Raw genomic sequence first — 17,560 nt, 5'->3', positions numbered from 1 at the left:
GAGAGGTTAAGACAATTCTGTGTTGTTTGCCATGGCACATAAAATATACCCTTAGTCTCTTATTTCCCAAATCCTACCATAACCCAAGACCCCACGATGTGTTCAGAAGTTTAGTTCAGTTGAGGCTTTGGCATTAAAACCAAACATCTCTATTTCCCTTTCAGTACAGCAAGCTCTACTTGACTCCCTGTAAGGACTTTTCATACCAACTGATGACCTGCTCTGCAGACTCTAAAGACACTGTAAAACAAGTGAACACTTCCTTCTGCCTAAGTGCTGACTGAGAACAGAAATGAGAGCAAAGCAGGCACCCAAGGAATTAGGAGCTGCCACTGGTTGTCTCTTCCAGGTATCTGGAAGGTGCCTGATAGATTCCACCTGACACCCTCTAGTTCTTGTGCTGGAAAAGACGGGCAATAGTCATTCCCTCTCCAGCATCTTGCGAGCTTACTCACTTTAAACCAGCAGTGTCCTTGAAGCTGAGGATCAAACTTAGGCCCTCACACTGTGCTGACAATTTACGCATTAGCACCAAGGTAACTGGCCTGTTAATGGGAGCACCCAAATTGAACAGCCTGACAGTCAGTGGCATCAACATTCAGGACTGTGGGTGCTGTGGTGTCCTTTTGTAACACAGGGGTGCTTGGCCTGCAGGCCTGTCTGCTGAGGGAGACCCAAAGCTTCTCTTCAGAACAGAGTTCTGTGTGCTGGAGCTGGCAGGCTCTGACTTTAGCCCTCGTGCAGACAATCTGTTGCCTGTACAGCCACACCGGGGATCGCTCCTTCATAAAGGAATTTGTTCTCCTTGTCATCCGTCTGGATCTCAGCTAAACAGGCAGAGACTGCACGTTCTTCCTGCTCCTGAAGCCATGTGCCAAGGTCCGAGATGAGACGCAGAAGGAGAAACCGGCGTTGTTCCTGCCCATCCTGTATCTGCTCTTGGAATGAACTAACAATTCCACTGTCTTAGCCTGCCGGTCTGAGGTCTTTCTTAAACACCACATTTATATAGGGAAAAAGAAACGACAGCTCAGTAATAACTCACCCAGTTGCCATCTCATACCCCTTTATACACTATGCTTCCAATAAAACGTATAGGACTAGAAAGAAAATTAAACTCTAAACTCTGTTTCATCAGAACCTATAAAACTTCCTAGAGATTTTCTTCTGCCTTTTCCCTGACAACACACAAAGGGTATCAAAACAAACAAATCTTACTGTAAATACTGTAAGATAAACTTGGCATGCCATCAGTTAGAGGAAAGGAAAGACAGCCTTTCCCACACAAACAATTTATGAGGTTCTGCCTCTTTCAGATCACCTCTCTCACTCCTGGTAGCTTTGCAATTTGTATGTGCAGTAAAAGACAAATGGTGAGGGTGTGGGGAGGGGTTTGTTATTCTTTGTACCACCACAAATGCTTCAGAAAATGAAATGCAAATGAAACCTAACACGGGGTCTGATGCAGAATCTGCTGTGCTCATGGCAAGTACTCCCATCCTCCTAAGCAGCCTCTGGCTGAGGCTGCAAATGTGGGGAGGGAAAGGGGAGGAGCACTGATTCCTGATCCCTACAGGAATGAGCTGGCATTTCCAGCATGGAACTGGGAACTCAGACAGGATTTGCTTCCCAGTTTTAATGCTGTCAAGCTGGATGCTCTGATTAAAGTCACTATACGTAGTAATTAAAAAACATGTCAGTGTTTTTGCCAGCACACTGCAAAATCCTGCATCTGAGATAATGTCTTCTATAATTCAAAGCAGCAGGAATTAAATTGCTTTGTATTCTGAAGCAACCATTGCAAATTTGCTTCATTTGGGGAAAGAGCATTGCTGCTGAAATCCGGATATTAACCTAGAATTGCTGCTAAATCCAATCTAGACTCCTATTATCCTTTTAAACATTAACCTGCTTCCTGACCAAGTGCCTCTACAGATCCTTGCTTTAGAAGAGCCTGGCCAATTTTGTCTAGCTTGTTTCAGTGGCAGAACAGACCTTTAAATAGCAATAGCTTCCTCTGTAACTTGAAAAGCAAACAAAAGTGTCTTTGCAAACTGTAACAGACCATTATAGATATATCAAGATACTGTAAGTGAAGTTTGTGCCTCTTAACTTTGACCTTCTAAGAATAACAGAAAATGTAACATTTATAGTTTTTTCCCTGCTTTAATACCAAGATGTTTTCTCTGAGCCCCTCACATCATATATTATAGTTGTGTTTTCCAACTCAAAGACTGCTCTTACTGTCCCTGAGCAACAACAGATGAATATACTATCAGAAACACAAGAGCTGGCAAACTGTTAATACCACAACTGAGGCCATCATTAATACTCAATGCTTTAGTTTAATGGCATCAACTGCATTTATTATACTTCAGATGGTTTAGGGTAACAGACAAAATGGATGTGTATATTTTATGTTCTGGATGACTAACCAATTTAATCTTTCTAAATGGATGAATGGTTTCAAGGTTTATGAGAAGCAACACTAATGCTATAAAGTCTGCAAGAGAGCCATTTGTAGTGAAGCCAAAGCCGCAAACTCCTATAATCTTTTTTCCTTTTGTTTAACCCTTCCACCTGCTGCTCAGTCTGCCTCTTTTAGTTAAATGAACCGTATTTGTTAAGGTAGTTTTGCCTTCTTGTGTTTCACTGCTGTTCAAACTTGTATTATTCAAGTCATTACTACCACGTCTTACTATGTGAACAGTAAAGGACCTTCTGAAAGCCTTCATCAAGGAAAAAGGACTTCTTGAAATTAAATGATGAGCAAACCTCACAGGCCACTTCCCAGCCTCCATTGGTCAACTCTCCATCTAAACTAATAGAATTTACTCCCAGTTGTGCAAGTCTGTCTCAATACAGCACTCAGAAATCACTTCCCTCTTGACACACTCTTAGTGCTCCGCTCTTCCTATTACATCTGATACAAGCACTGGGAGAAGGACAAGGGCTGGGATGGAAGATGGATGGAAGTGTGGGTTTCCTGTTCCTGTGTGCTGGTGATGCCATCTGAAGTTAGCTGGTGGAGAAGTGGGCCTGGGCAGATGCCACATTCTCTCCTAATTGCCTTTACTGGGCACATGCCATCTTTGTCCATGACTTCCTATATGCTATGCAGCAGTTAAAGTGGAAAGTGTAAAAGCAGGGGGAAAGCCAGTGCCAAGCAGTATAAAAAGAGAGTCAAAGATCTATTGTAGCAACATGGATTGATCCTATAAACAGTGGCAAGCCTTAGCAACATGTCTCCTGCTTTCTCAGGAGGGGAAAGACACTTGCTAGCAAACACACCATGGGGTCAATGTGGCCCCAAGCAGACTGTCAAGTCAAGGTCTCAAAATGTAAGATAAGGGAAGTGACTGAGAGATACTGAGCAGAGGATGGTTCTGCAGTGAAGGGCTCAGTTGCTACCTTTATTTCATGACCCAGCTTTCAAACCAGCATCTCCCTGACAGAGACACACACTTTTTGAGCAGCACACACTAATGTTGGGTTGGTGCTAGGAAGGCAGTAGTGTGGTACCAACACTCACCCAAGGCTTCTCAGCAGCACAAGGAGATTTCAGTCTTGCCCCTGCCTGGGCAAGACTAACACCAATGAATCTTTTAGGTTGAGCATAACTTACATCCACACAGCTCACTGGATGTCTTCTACCAGGTACAGGGATAGAAAAGCAATTCACAGCTGACTCTCTCTGTGTTTCCTGATTTGGTGAAATTTTGATTTGAGGATTTTAGTTGGCATTTCCTGACTCCTAAATGTATCACATTAAAATAAAAATGTCCTAAATCTCACACCTTAATTCTACCTTAAGAATATTTTCATTTAAATATCTACAAACATATTGACCAAATCTTGACTTTTCAATGTACAGACAATAAATTCCACAGCACCTGCACATATGGAAACAGCTTGCAGTACAAAGATGAAAGCTATTAGTCAGGTCAGCAACCACTGATTCAAATAAAAGAGATAATAAACAAGAGAGATAATAAAAAGTCAATCCAAATAGATAGAAGGGGGTACTTTTCTAACAAATACTACTATAAAGTTGATGAATCTCTGAGTTCAACATGTTTAATTCAACATCAATAATTCAACTCAGCTGACATATGACTTAATATGTCTTTACTTTCCTGTGGAGACTAAGAAATATACATTTGGATTCAAGCAAAGTGTTCTGTATTTCCAGCCTGGAAGATTTTATTGGAAAATATATATCCCTTTTCAGCTCATACACACTGGGCACCATAAATAATGTTGATCTTCCATGGAAGATGCACTGTTGGACTCTGCTTTCTGCAGTTGTAAAATGAAGATGCAGACTTTCTAGATTAATTGTATTGGACATCTTGTGGCCAAAACTCTTCAACAATCTCTCTCTTCTATGTAATACCCAATTCCCAAGCTTTCAACTGGGAGTTTTCAGAGGGAACTCAAAGATGACATGTGAAAAACAAATTAAAAGTTACATTGATTCCACATATATCGAGAACAGTCTCATAAAATAGATGTTGCTCTCAGAACATGTCCCTGGTTTTGATTGAAGAATGAGTTTAACCTCAGATAGAACTCACTTGTGTTGTCACTCACATGCCACACCTGTACCCAGAGCTGGGATACCCTCAAGTTCAGAAGAAATAAATCCTTGTTTACAGTTAATCAGGTGCTCAGTGGTTTCAATAAAGTCTGCTTGCTGTGTTATTGAAATCCACTCAGCAAACCTTGCACTCAAGTGGCTGTGGCTTTACGGTAATGTCAAAAGCCCAGGAGGTACTGAGTGAGTCAGAATGTCCCACTGCTTTCTGAATTACTCCAATTTTAAATCCACGGCTGGCAAAGAAACAAAGAACAATATAAGAGGCATTTGATGCTGTTCTTTATAGTGAACTTCTTTTTACCCTAGGATAGAATTTGCATCAAGCCAAGGAGTGCAGTGGTATGAGCCTTTATCAGAACATGCACTTTATTCCTTATAAATGCTGTTTTGGCTACAAAACAGCTGATCAGACACTTGCACTCACATCGGTGAGGTGGGATGCTGCACCGGAGATGAATGCTTTGAGACAACACAGCTGCTACAGAATATTCCTACAGAAGCCTTCTAGCACTATTAAACTAACCTGAAACCACAAAGTATGCAACCATGTAAATGACAGGCACTCCTCTCTAATGTGTCTAATGTTAGGGTGCTCATTTCTCTATTTTCACTGTTAGGAGGCATTATGATCATTTTGTGATATATCTTGAAGTTATCTCTGCACCTAAACATTAACCAAATTGTCAAGTCACACACCTTACAAGTAACATCTTTCCAATTGACATTCATAACACAATACCTGAACTCTTTACAACAAAGTACTTATAAACACCCTTTTGTTGGGGCTAGACATATAATATTTCAAGTAGTACCTAAAGAACAAAGTGTCTTAAATACTATTAGAAGTCCCTGAGACCTGTGTGCTTGACACTGAAGGTTTTACTTCCCTGAATTTGGGTATCTACTCAGATACTGTATCTAGGCTGGCTCAATAACCAACAGAATGAGGATCTGGTGTCCCCAGAAGGTGACCTGCCCCTCCACTGCTGGGGTGACAACACTGGACACAGTGAATGGGACACATTCTGGACACACTGCTCTTCCTCCACTGGTTGCAGAGGGATCCCTGAACTTGAGCTAAGCACAGCTTAAGTTACACAAGACAGATCCTATCCTCACACGCCTCACACCATCACTGCCTGATTAGGCTGATTTGCTTTAAATCCAGGATAGAGCAATTTCCTTTCTCAGTTGCTATTAATCTATCACTAACTAGCTTTATTTCAAGCTTTTGGGTTTTAAAATGGATTTAGCAGACTGCAGTGCTATGTGAACACCTCTGAAAGTATGAGAATTACCTCATAACAAAATCACAACTCAAACCTCTGCAGCATATATTAAAACTAGTAAATGAAGGCATCAAAAGTTCTGTGGAAGGCCTAGGATTTGCTCTGTGGATTGATTTTTGGCAATTGAATAAATACATATGCACACTATTATGCGTACATAGTTTTTATATAGGTGCGTATATATAAAACTAGCAACAAATGGAGCATTGCATAAATATCCTGCTAGAAAATGAAAAGATATGAGCAGTTAACAAGGGAAGCCAGAAAAACTGTCAGCAAATGCTCTTCTGTAAAGCAATTGATTTTAAAGCAAAAGCTTTACCAACATTTGTCTTTTATCTGGATCTGGAACTTTCACAGTAAAGAAAGGTCATTCAGATCAGGGATTTACTGAAAGTGAAGCTGCCTTGTGCCAGACATACATGCAGAGAGAGGGGTGGGGGTTCTTGTTTGGGCAGATCCATTGCTGGTGAAAACTAATACAATCCCACTGACTTCAAGTGGAGCCATGCTCATTTATACCAGCTGAGAACCTGGCCCTGGATCAGCACTGCAGGCTTCTGCTGACCTGGCCAGGGCAAGAATTTGCCTGTGATTTGCTTTCAGAATTACATACAGTGCTGATATCTGTTCTTGGAGGCAGTGGTCACCTGCAGCGCCTACTTGAAGTCAAACTCGGCAACTCTGGAAGGAACAGACTTCCATTGCAGCATAGAAGAGACCTGCACAACCTCATTTATGACACAGCTGACATGAGAGGCAAAGGGAGCATCCACACACCCCATTTGTTGGACTATGGCCCGAGGACTGAGTCTGCTCTTGCAAAGCCTTGTGTGTGCTTAATAGGGCAATGGAAGGCTACTCTGAGCAACCTGCTCTAGCAGAAGGTGGCCCTGCCCATGGCAGGGGGTTGGAACTGAATGAGCTCTGAGGTCCCATTCAACCAAGACCAGTCTGTGATTCTATACTTTAATGTTCCCATCCCACTGTACCTTCACAAGCACATCTATTCCAATCAAATGCTCAGAAATCATTCCCTTCAGTTTCTCATCGGTTCATTCCTCCATAATGGTTACAACAGTCCTTAGGTTTTCTAAGGTTTATGTGACAGCTACGTAACACTCAAGTGAAAGTTGCTGTGGAATTATGGATGTTCTAAAAAGAGATTAATTATAAAAAATTAAATCAAAATCAATGTTCAGCACAGATCACTGCTGCTGTTCTGAAATCTGACAAGTGTGCTTTAGAATATAGTCTAACATACATTGCTCAGCTGCTGACCCTCTTCACGCTCTGGACTAAAAGTTAAGATTCAAATAGCAATCCACCTTTTAACTCTCAGTGCCAGGAAAATGAACTGGTTAAGGCAAAGGAGACCAGATAGTGCTCTTGGATTGGCACCTAACATTTGTGCAGCAGAGAAGTGGTGTTTCCTCTTTCACAGACCCTGGTGGGCTGCACACTTAGACATTACTGAGGTCAGCCTTGACTTCACATCCCCAGTGCGGGTAGGGCTCCAGAGCTCCCCAGCATGCTCACAACAGCTTTTCTCCTCTTTGCCTATCATTGTAAATACCAGTCAGCCAACCTCTTACACTTTTATGATTCCTTCTGCCTGCCTCTCACCCCTCCTCCCTCCAATGAATTTGGCAGCCTGAAGTGAGACATGTAGCCAGGCTTTGGGCTTAACTAGACTGCTGCAGCAGAATGGGAAATACACAGATGAAAGAAAGTCAGAACAGGAAGTAATTTCCCTTTACAAGGGCATGAGCCTCCACGCTGCTGACCTGGCTGGCGAGCTCCCATCTCCAGGCTATTAAAAAGCTCCTGTCCCAAAGGCTATAACTCTAATCAACTGGGAAGGTTCCTGGACAGACTGGTTTTCATCTCCGAGAGAGGAAAACATTCATTCATACTATTTTGTCCCCCTAATCAGCTAGACTCATGAGAAAACCAACTATGTATATATTTATCTGTTGAGAACCAACAAATTCAATGTCTCCATAACCCAGTTTCCTTTAAAATAGGTTATTAGATAACTCAGACTCTGTAGCAGGACATCAGTGTGTAATGGCCCTTCCCAGACTAGAAAGTAAACGCAGAACCTCCAGGGAAAGCTTTCCCCCAACTTTTCAGTCCCACAGAGTCATGAAATTGCAAGTCACTACATGATCATTATCCTCTAAAATATATTACTGCTTTTAAAATGGCTACATGGTATTAAGGCAAGCACACCTCTTGGTCTGTTTTATCAGCACCCTGATAGCCATTGGCATGGTACAGGCTTAACAAAACATGTGCATAAAAGAAAACAACACTTACATGCTTCTCATTTAGGAAACTAAGCCCTGTCCTCTGTTTAACCCCTGCTTAACTACCATTTATTCTGAAATTAGACTTCTCACTGAATGTGTTAATTCTCATTAATTCCTTTTCTAATGATAAATGTCCTGAAAACAGATTCCTTTACTGCTTCAGAAAGAAGGAAAAAAAATCATCAGCTGAAAGTCTGACTTCTTAGGAGTCCAGCAAACTGCTGTGCATGCCAAAACTGAATATACATTTCATTTCATGCTTCATTGTCACATCCCAGTAATGGCTGGGTATCTGGAAGTGCAGCACTTGTGCATGATCAGGGTCAGATGATGACCCTTTGCAGCTCAAGATCAAAGCCAGAGTTTATTAGCTGGGGGCAATGGTGCTCAGCTCACCTATGGTGTGGGTAGTGCACAGCAAACAGGACAAGCTCAAGCACATCAACACTGGATCCAGTTCTCTGTGCCACAAAAGAGACTGGAAATGTAATCTCTTTAGAGGCCGTTCTACTTTCATGATGCATTGAGCTTGTTTCATCTCTGTAGTTTTAAAAATAAGCTTTCTGTCTAGGATTAAATATCTGAGGTTATGGCACAGTTCAATGAGAGTCGATGCTGCCTCAGTTGCCAGGACAGTTGAGTGTTCACATCCTAAGTGAATGGAAGCTGAAGGCTGACTCTCTAATAAAGATAAACCAGTAGATGGATCCATGGTCTAATTCTAACGGATATAGATCTTGTTCTAAAGGTAACCAAGGAAAGGAAGGCAAGTGCTAAGGGCTTAAATTGTCATACAGAAATCTGTACTTCCATGAGGAAATGTTTGAGGACCTGTAAACCAAAACACCCCATTTCTTTGGGCCTGTGTTTTGTGAACAAGGAAATTCTCACCCAAGTTTAGCACTGATTCCACACTCTCAGGACCCATGTGCTTACAGAATAAGAGATTCAAATGAACTATTAACAAGAAAAGCTCTGCTTGATGCAAACAGATCAAGCATCAAAAAGTAAGAGGAAAAATCATAGAAGGATGCCAGGCAAGAAAAGTTCTGCAGAAGCTGAGGGGATTCTGAACAGCCTCAGATTAACCTCTGGCATCTGTCAGGAGCGGGTAGTTTGGCCTTTGGGAACTGTATAACTTCATTTAAAAACTGACACAAAGGGATATAGCAAGTCTCTGAAGAGAGAAATTCACAGCAAGAAAGACAGAAAGTAACATAGGCCAGCACCTCTGCAGGTGTAAAGAATCATTATTCTACAGATTCAGTAGCAAGGGCATGTTTTATAAGAGCGTACAATGTCTGTACTCCAAAGGACTTTCAGGTCATGCCTACACATTAATAGTAAAACACATCAAGCATTCTAGTCGTGGGCACACATTTAGGGATGGAGTTTTAGTAGTCGATCTTCTTTCAGTATAGAAAAGGGAGCAACTGATTCAAGGAGTCTTTATGGGACTAACCACTTTCCATGACAAGGACTCTCCTGGCATCCCAGTATCAGTACATAAGAAAGAATGAAGGAAAGAAAGTCAACTGGAACTGGCAGATCTAGATGTCTCAGTTTGAGAGCAATCCTCAGACAGAACAACATGCTGAAGTACAATAATGATGGCTGGGAACAGCAGAAGTACCGTATTTCACAGCTCTCATTTCAACCCCAAAATAGTCTTTTCATTTTCAGCTACCCCTACTCTGGCATCCATCATTCTTTGTCTCTGTTCCCTTGGGAATTTGGACCAAATAAGGAGCGAACAAACCACGGATAAGGATATGCCCAACCAAACTCTTTAAAAAGCTTGCTCACTGAGCACAAAATACCAAAGGAATATTGTAGATACATAGGTGGCACCAGCTTATTCTTTTAGAGGGACAAGTCCAAAAGCCTGCTCTACAACACTTCAGTCTCCTCTGCTTGAGGAGGGGGAAAGAGCCATGGTGAATCAAATGAAACTGCAGCTGATGACTCCTAGATAACAGTGTCCAATAGTGAGAAGCTTATTTGAGGACAGTCTGATGGTGAGAAAACAACTAAAAGAGAAACAAAACATATTCTTGGTCACATTAGAGTCCATTAAAAACCTGCCATTACCTTCTGCCACTGCTGGACTTCACATCAGCCCTGAAGTACCTGAGTCATGTGGACATCATGCCCATTTCCTACAACTTACACTTATTATTCAAGATTTAAAGAACCGTACTCTCAAAACTTTAACTCAGTGTGTAATGGCTTTAACATCTATTTTACATCTTAATTTGCCATAACAATGTGGCTCTAAGCTGCTGTCACTCGCTCCCTTTTTCTGACCTTGGAAATAAAATGTTTAATCTCCATGGGATTTTCCTGGCCAGGGATTTTAAATCAGTGCACATGTACATACTTCTCTGTATGTTTTTTCAATTTTCCTAAAATATTCTCATATGTGCAGACATGATGACTAGACATGTTTCAGTGGTGCTTGAAACCTGATACAAGTGGGTAATTTAACCATGTAATTGAACAATATTACAGAAAACACACGGAGTCTCCTAGCAACAAAAGGCCTTGGACATCAAAATGGCAGCAGCAGCAGCGAGCATTGCGATTGCCTGACCTAACCTGAATAGAAATTGCACTGAAGAATGTCTTTTCTCTCACAGCAGAGCTTATCTAAGATACATAGCTACAGGTATGACCTTTAGGCCTTTTCTCATACACGTGAGAGTTCATATATATGAGCAATGGCCTTGCTCGTACACAGGGTCACGAGACGTCATATGGAAAAGGATATTTGGGTTCCTTTTGGGGGATTTTTATATTTTCCACAAGTGAGAATAAATCTTTGATTTGAAAAGTGTAATAGGATCATAGAATCACAGACTGGTTTGGGTTGGAAAGGACCTTAAGATAACCCAGTTCCAACCCCCTCACACTAGATGTCACCCCAGGCTCTGTCCAACCTGGCCTTGAATCATACCAGGGATGGGGCATTTACCACTTCTCTGGGCAACCCATTCCAGTGCCTCACCACCCTCACATTAAAGAACTTCTGCCTTATATCTAACTTGAACTTCCCCTCTTTCAGTTTGAACCCATTACCCCTTGTCCTATGGCTACAAGTATCTGATGAAGAGTCCCGCTCTAGCATCCTTGTAGTCCAACACTCCTATCCCCTCCTATACCCAGACAAAATAAACAGCTTCTTAATGCAAAGTAGCTGAGTACAGTTTAGCTTGTCCATGCAGAATGCCCCCTCACTGGGGTATTTCTGCAGGACTGGACCCAGGGAAAGGTGGCACAGATCCCATGAGCCTGGAGACCAGTGATGCTCTGTGCTACCAGCTCCGGTGTCAGACTCCCATGCCTGAGAAAACAGGGCACAGAGGAACAGAACAAGATCATCTCTTCTCCCTCCTTTCCTTGTTCCTCAGGTTTATTCATCTCTGACTGCAGTATTTGGGAGGAGGGAAATAGCAAGAGTTTTAGTCCAAGTTCCTTTTTGCTGAAGCAAGTCAGCCAGCTGAGCAGTGACCCCTGAGGATAACTGTCCCCTTTATTAGTGCAGAGGGGAGGTGACATCTGAGATAAAGAGCTTCTGACCAGGCAATCTCAGGCAAAAGCCATCTCTTCCCAAGAGGGAAGAATAAAGCATGGAAGAAGCTACTAACTCAGGAGGCTGCAGTACGTAATGGCTTTTCTGCATTAATTCCTGCCTTTAATAAAGCCTCTGCCACAGCCTAGAGATCAGAGTACTGAATCTAGACCCACAGCTCTAAGCACGAGGTGACAGAGCTCTGTGTGACCCTTAGAACAACACCAAAGAGGCCCTATTGGGTACATGACACCCTGAAGACTTGGGCCCTCCTGTTTACATTCCCTACAGATTCCCACCTTTCATTTCTGACCCAGACAAGTCCTTTAACCTATCTTTTGACAGGGGACAACAGCACTTCCTGCTGAGAATAAATACATTCAAGGCCACTGACTTTCAGACAGTGCAATGACATGGTCCAGAAGGATACAATCAGGGGAGACACCTGCCCCTCGATGGATGTTAGGAGCTGTTTACTACTGCATTACAGCAGTTTTCAGTGGTGACCCCATCAACCCAGAGTGGCTCAAGGCACAGAGGGCACTAAAAACATTCCTTACACCCTTGCTATGCTCAGAGCTTCCTTCAGCTCAACAACAACAACATCAATCCCTATTCCCAGTTACATCATGACTTCATTTTTCCATCTGAAGTAGCTAACTGCTGCTTCAAGAAAAATGTCCAAAACTGCCTGTTTTCTGAATGAAAAACGTTAAAAGTCTTGGGCAGAGAAACAAAACCCTTCTAGTACAAGGATGATGGTTTACTGGTATTTCACTGAAATAGCAACAGCTCTTTGTGTGGAGGATGTCTATAACAAATATGTTGGTATAAAAACGCCGCCTTGCAAACACCATTCTTTGCAACGTTGCCTTTACAGCTTTGGAGGCACTGGCTGCTTTCACAGCCAGGTTTGCCACCGCTATGGAAAACAGGCTGCACATGCAAGCCAGCTGAAGTCATAGGGACTGAAAAGGGCTAGGGCTGCTGCTGCTACCACTGTAAAATGTTATTTGGAAACAGTCTTCTCCCAGAGCTCTATAAGGAATCAAAAATCCATGGTAGGGATGTAGGCTCGGTGCTTGCCCATTTTTTAGCAATGACTAACACAAAAAAGTTATCTCAAAATAAAACATTTCTGCCCCTTACAAAGGCATCTAAGCAGGCAGGGCAGAATGGCCTTATATAGTTGGTCAAGTAACACCCTCTTCCCCGCTGCATCTGAAGACCTTCTTGCATTGTACTCTCATAACCTCAACTAAGTGAATGGAGAGTTATGGGAAAGCCTTTCTCTTCCTCTGCTGCAAGACAGAGGGATGTCCCTCTTGATTTCATCGGGAGAGTTGTATGAGAACAGCACAGAGACAAGGCCAGAAAGAAGAAAATGGGAAGTAAAACATTTTAACACTTAATAAAGCAGGCCAGGAATAACTTTGTAATTAATCTAACAGAGGTAAGCAACACACAAGAAATACAAGCTTCCCAGTAGCTAAGGGAACACAGAAGCATATTATAGGAGCAGAATAACACAATCCATTTCTTCTACAGATTTGTCCCTTATGTACAGCTGTTTGCTGTCTAACAGGGGTTGAGCTTATAACTGCACTTTTCTTCTAGGGAAGACACTGGGGCTCCCTGTGATATCCAGCTGTCTGTTTCTATCGGATTTGAAGAAATCCAGTAATTATAGGATGGTTTCTGTTATCAGTCAAACAACAACTAAATGCAATAGAAGGAACATTTCTATTTCCTTAAGATGCTTCACGGCATTAACTGCCTCAGATAAAAGGACAGAGTTGGCTCAATTAAGGTTTTGCATCTTGATCCTCAAAAGAAATGCCATTTTTCAATAGCACAACTTAAGTTTCCCCTTTACTAGCAAAATATACCTGTCAATGCTTAAGCCTCTCCTCTTTTGGTACGTTCCTACAAAGTGCAGTGACAAAAGATTGCTTTCACTCAGAACACAAGAACTTCTAAAGAGTTCTGCACCATCTCAGGGCTTCAGTTTTTAGGAGAGATCATTTCTCATTCACAATCAGAGCAAAACATCAGATACAGGCAAAACCAGGTGTAGTAGAAGTTTTGATACTCCGATCCATGACTTTAGGCGTAGGTAGAAAGCACATTTGAACAGCTCTATACCTGGAAGATCCCTGTCAAAAATGATGGCATGAAAGCTCAGGAGAACAATAAGAAACTCCAAGTAAATGTCTTGGAGGTATTGGCACCTTTGATACTTCACATGCTTTTCTGCAGGAGTAAACTGCTTACCTTTAAGAAAATGAACCTTTTCAGAATCTTGAGAATTAAGTAACCCCAGTATAAATGCAAGCCTTGGAGGATCAACAGCTGCCCATTGAACAGAAAATATGCTATGACAGGAGTCGTGGAGTAGTACGTAGGCTGATACAACGTGGCACGAAGAATCCTGAAAAATAAAGGTCAGTGTTAGGGTGCAGGATTTCATCTCTGTGCTATTTACAGCTATTTATAATTTCACATTCCAAACTCATTAATTATTTCCACAAATATTAAAAAGCTCTGCAAAGATGCCAGTCATTAACAAGCTCTGTCTTAACTAGATTATGCATCTCTATTGAAATACAGACTTCAGAAGATGAGAAATTGAAGTCTTGCACAAAGTATTCTAAACAAGGTTAGAAAACAATCCTATTTTTCCAGCTCTTGATCTCTGTGTGGTCTAGATACTATGCAACTGAGAGCTTTCCTATGCCTTATTTTTAATACAAAGTCTTTCTAATCTGAAATCCACACTCCAGAGAAAATCCTACAGGCTTTACAACAGGGCTTTTTGTTAATTACCATATGTTTTGTCCATCTTCAGACTTCACTACTTCTATATTATTTGGGGCTTTTTGAGTGCCTTTAATCTCATAATGTTTTGCTTCCAAGCTCAAGAACTCAAGAAACTCAGTGAAGCACAATGATTGGAGATCACTTGTATAGTTAATAAAAAAATAACAATAAAGTAAAAGGCATCAGCATTTCTGAAAGAAAATACTACAGGAAATTAAAACCTTCTGTTGATCAGTGTTCAGAACTATTAATTTAACCAGCTTGAGTCTCTAAGGGTTTGTCCACATTGGGGGAGAGGCATGAATGCAAACTAGAGCAAGTCAAGGAAACCATGAATGTGAAACACATTAAATAGCTTTTAAAAAGCTAAACATGTTAAGCATTAAGCACTCTAAGCACCCATGTGGATACTCCAAAGCAGATTAAATCACAGTACTCCAAAGTCATGCAAGTGTTTAGCAAGCTATGATTTACTTGTGTTGACTTCATAAATTAATTGGTTCACCTTAACTTTTCTGAATGCTCCTCGCTTGAGAGAGTGGCTCTGCTCAAAACTAGGTAGCAAAACGAAGGCTCTACAAAAACTTAACTACAATTATACAGGAATTACACTGGGCTCTGCCTCTGCAGTTACAGCAGGAGGGATAGAATGAAAGGGGAAGATTATTTCTCTTAGACAAGTAGCTCAATCCTCTTGAAAATGCAGGAGCTTAGAGCATTTAACTACAACTCACAAAAATAACTTGAATAATACATAAAAGCCTCTATTTAGGTTAGCTGCTTTCAAGAAGCTCTTTTAAGAAACTATTTTTACTGAGCTTCAGTTTTTAAAATCAGTTTTGTCAATTCTTCTGGCTGGCCTTTAGTAGCCAGCAATAATAGAAGTTCTGTTTCTGCTCTCTAAAGTACAATCCATTCCTTTCCTTTTCCCACCACAACCAATACTAACCTCTCAATGGGAATGGGAATGAAATAAAAGCCTGTGATTACATCAAATACTGCTTACCAGAAGGGAAACAGGATGATTCTTGTGATGAAGAATGCGATAGAAAAGATGATAAAGAGCACATTGCAGGTTTTCTCCCAGTGAGCGTAATTAAACATTTTGGCTGCCTGCATAGAATAAAAACCATCAAATGCATTACAAATATTCTCTGAAGTAAGTTCCTTTCTGCATTTTCATAAATAAACACTCATCTTCCACCTAAGCAGGAAGAAGATGTCCTCCCTGTTTGACATGTAAGGCAATCACTTTACTGATACCTAATAAAGCAGTATCAAAACCAATTCTTTGTTTATATTTCTCCTTTCATCTTGAAGAAGAGGACTTTGTATCAAAGGCCTAAAGAATTGCTCTTGGATCAGAATATAGAAGTGTCATGAAAACAGAGGTGATTTCTCATTCTTGTACCAGATTCAAAACTGGCTGAATCAAAGAGAAGCTGATAGCCACATCCGCATGCTCAGGAGTGGCAGTGACCCCTTACACACAGGCATTCTGGTGCATGCATGTTACTGACCCTTCTCTGTGTCTAATTCAGCTTCTGTTTTCTCCTTACTGTGAGCTGCAGATCCTCCTGTTGGTCTCTATCCCACTAACAAGGATTATAATTGCTGCTTATGCCCCAGCTGATCTGCACAGCTCTTCATGCTTCATTTAGGAATCATCCTGGGCACTGCTGAACAAAACAGATGCTCTCAAGTGTGAACACAGCTCCAGATGCCAAGCCAAGGTTTCAAACAGCAGTTTGATAGACTTTTCTATTGGAGTGGCAGGGCTGAATTAAGTTATTCTGGTACCCAACTTCAGCTTCCATCTGAGTGCTGTCCTACCAGTTGTCAGCTCAACTGTTTGTAAGGTCACACCGTTAACTGGACCTCAAATGAGTCCGGGAGTAAAAGTAACCAGGCAAAAAACCCTGTATGCACACATCTGATAAGGACCAATCCCAACTGCATGACCCCACAATTAGTTGTTCCAATAAAACGGACAGACTATCAACAGCAGAACTGCACAGCGATGGAAAACAGTCTACAAGGGCTGCTTACACTGGCATTGCCACCAGAAGAAGGGATGAAGCTATGCTCTCAGTCTTGGTGTTATGAAGTCATGATAACTGTTGAAGGAAACTGAGCATTTGTCTTCTAAGAAAGCCAGCAGCAAGTCTCTATGATCACAGTGCTGTGTGCAGAATAGGACACTTTTGAGTCTTAAACATTTCTAACCATTGATATTTAGTTTCCCCTTCAGTCCAGGGGAAGGAATGTTTCTTCTGTGATACCTTGTTCAGGGACAGCTTAAGTGTCTCCAGCCAGAAGTCTAATGTAGATGTACCCCCCGGGTCAAAAGAAGGGTGTGAATGTTGACAAAATTAAACCAATTTGGAGAAGTAGCCAAAGTTTTGGCTGCTAAATTTGCTTGAGAATTGGTACCATGACAAGCTGCTCACAGGCTAGCCAACTTAGACTGATTTTAACAGTGAAGCAAGAATAATCCAGGGAGGCAGCTGTATTTCCAGTCCCCATTCTGTATTGCAGAACTCCTCTTGTGCTCTTTTCTCACACAGGATTCTTGAGCAGAGTATCAGTTTAAACTATCCAGAAGGTCTTTTTTATCTCACAATTCATGGATCTGTGAAGCTGTGTCTTTGTGGGGATAGAAAGGGATCATATGAAACTTGTGGGAGAAAGATTAAAATGTCACTGAATGTAGTCTGGGCAACAACCAAAAACCCACCAATCAAAATACCCAAGACAAAAACATAGAGATGGAAAGCAGGGTTACCTCAAGCCAGAAATCTGCAGTATCGTGCACAAACATCACCAGTGTCCCCAGACGCACATAATTAGCGCACCAAGAGCCACTCATCAACCCAATGGCTGCCAAGTGATGAACGACATGAGCCAGAAAATCCTGGGAAGGACAGAAAACACAAAGGTAAAGCCAAGCAAGTACAGCCTCCGA

The 17,560-nt window shown here is 41.6% G+C and overlaps 1 protein-coding gene across 1 annotated transcript in view; it reads right to left on the bottom strand.

The window, feature by feature from the left end:
• The window catches only part of CERS3 (ceramide synthase 3), a 40,111-nt gene that overhangs the window by 4,671 nt on the left and 17,880 nt on the right, over positions 1-17,560 (bottom strand). Inside the window, exons 8-10 of the mRNA XM_005148778.3 lie at positions 17,381-17,509; positions 15,602-15,708; positions 14,050-14,206 (exon numbers count right to left, since the gene is read on the bottom strand). Coding sequence (XP_005148835.1) covers positions 14,050-14,206; positions 15,602-15,708; positions 17,381-17,509 — 393 coding nt within the window. The remainder of the gene's footprint in view (positions 1-14,049; positions 14,207-15,601; positions 15,709-17,380; positions 17,510-17,560) is intronic.

The sequence above is a fragment of the Melopsittacus undulatus genome, chromosome 9 (genome assembly GCF_012275295.1).
Source record: "Melopsittacus undulatus isolate bMelUnd1 chromosome 9, bMelUnd1.mat.Z, whole genome shotgun sequence".
In the NCBI taxonomy this organism is placed as follows: Eukaryota; Metazoa; Chordata; class Aves; order Psittaciformes; family Psittaculidae; genus Melopsittacus; species Melopsittacus undulatus.
Note: the sequence above shows the minus strand (reverse complement) of the source record. Positions and strands in the feature narration are given on the sequence as shown.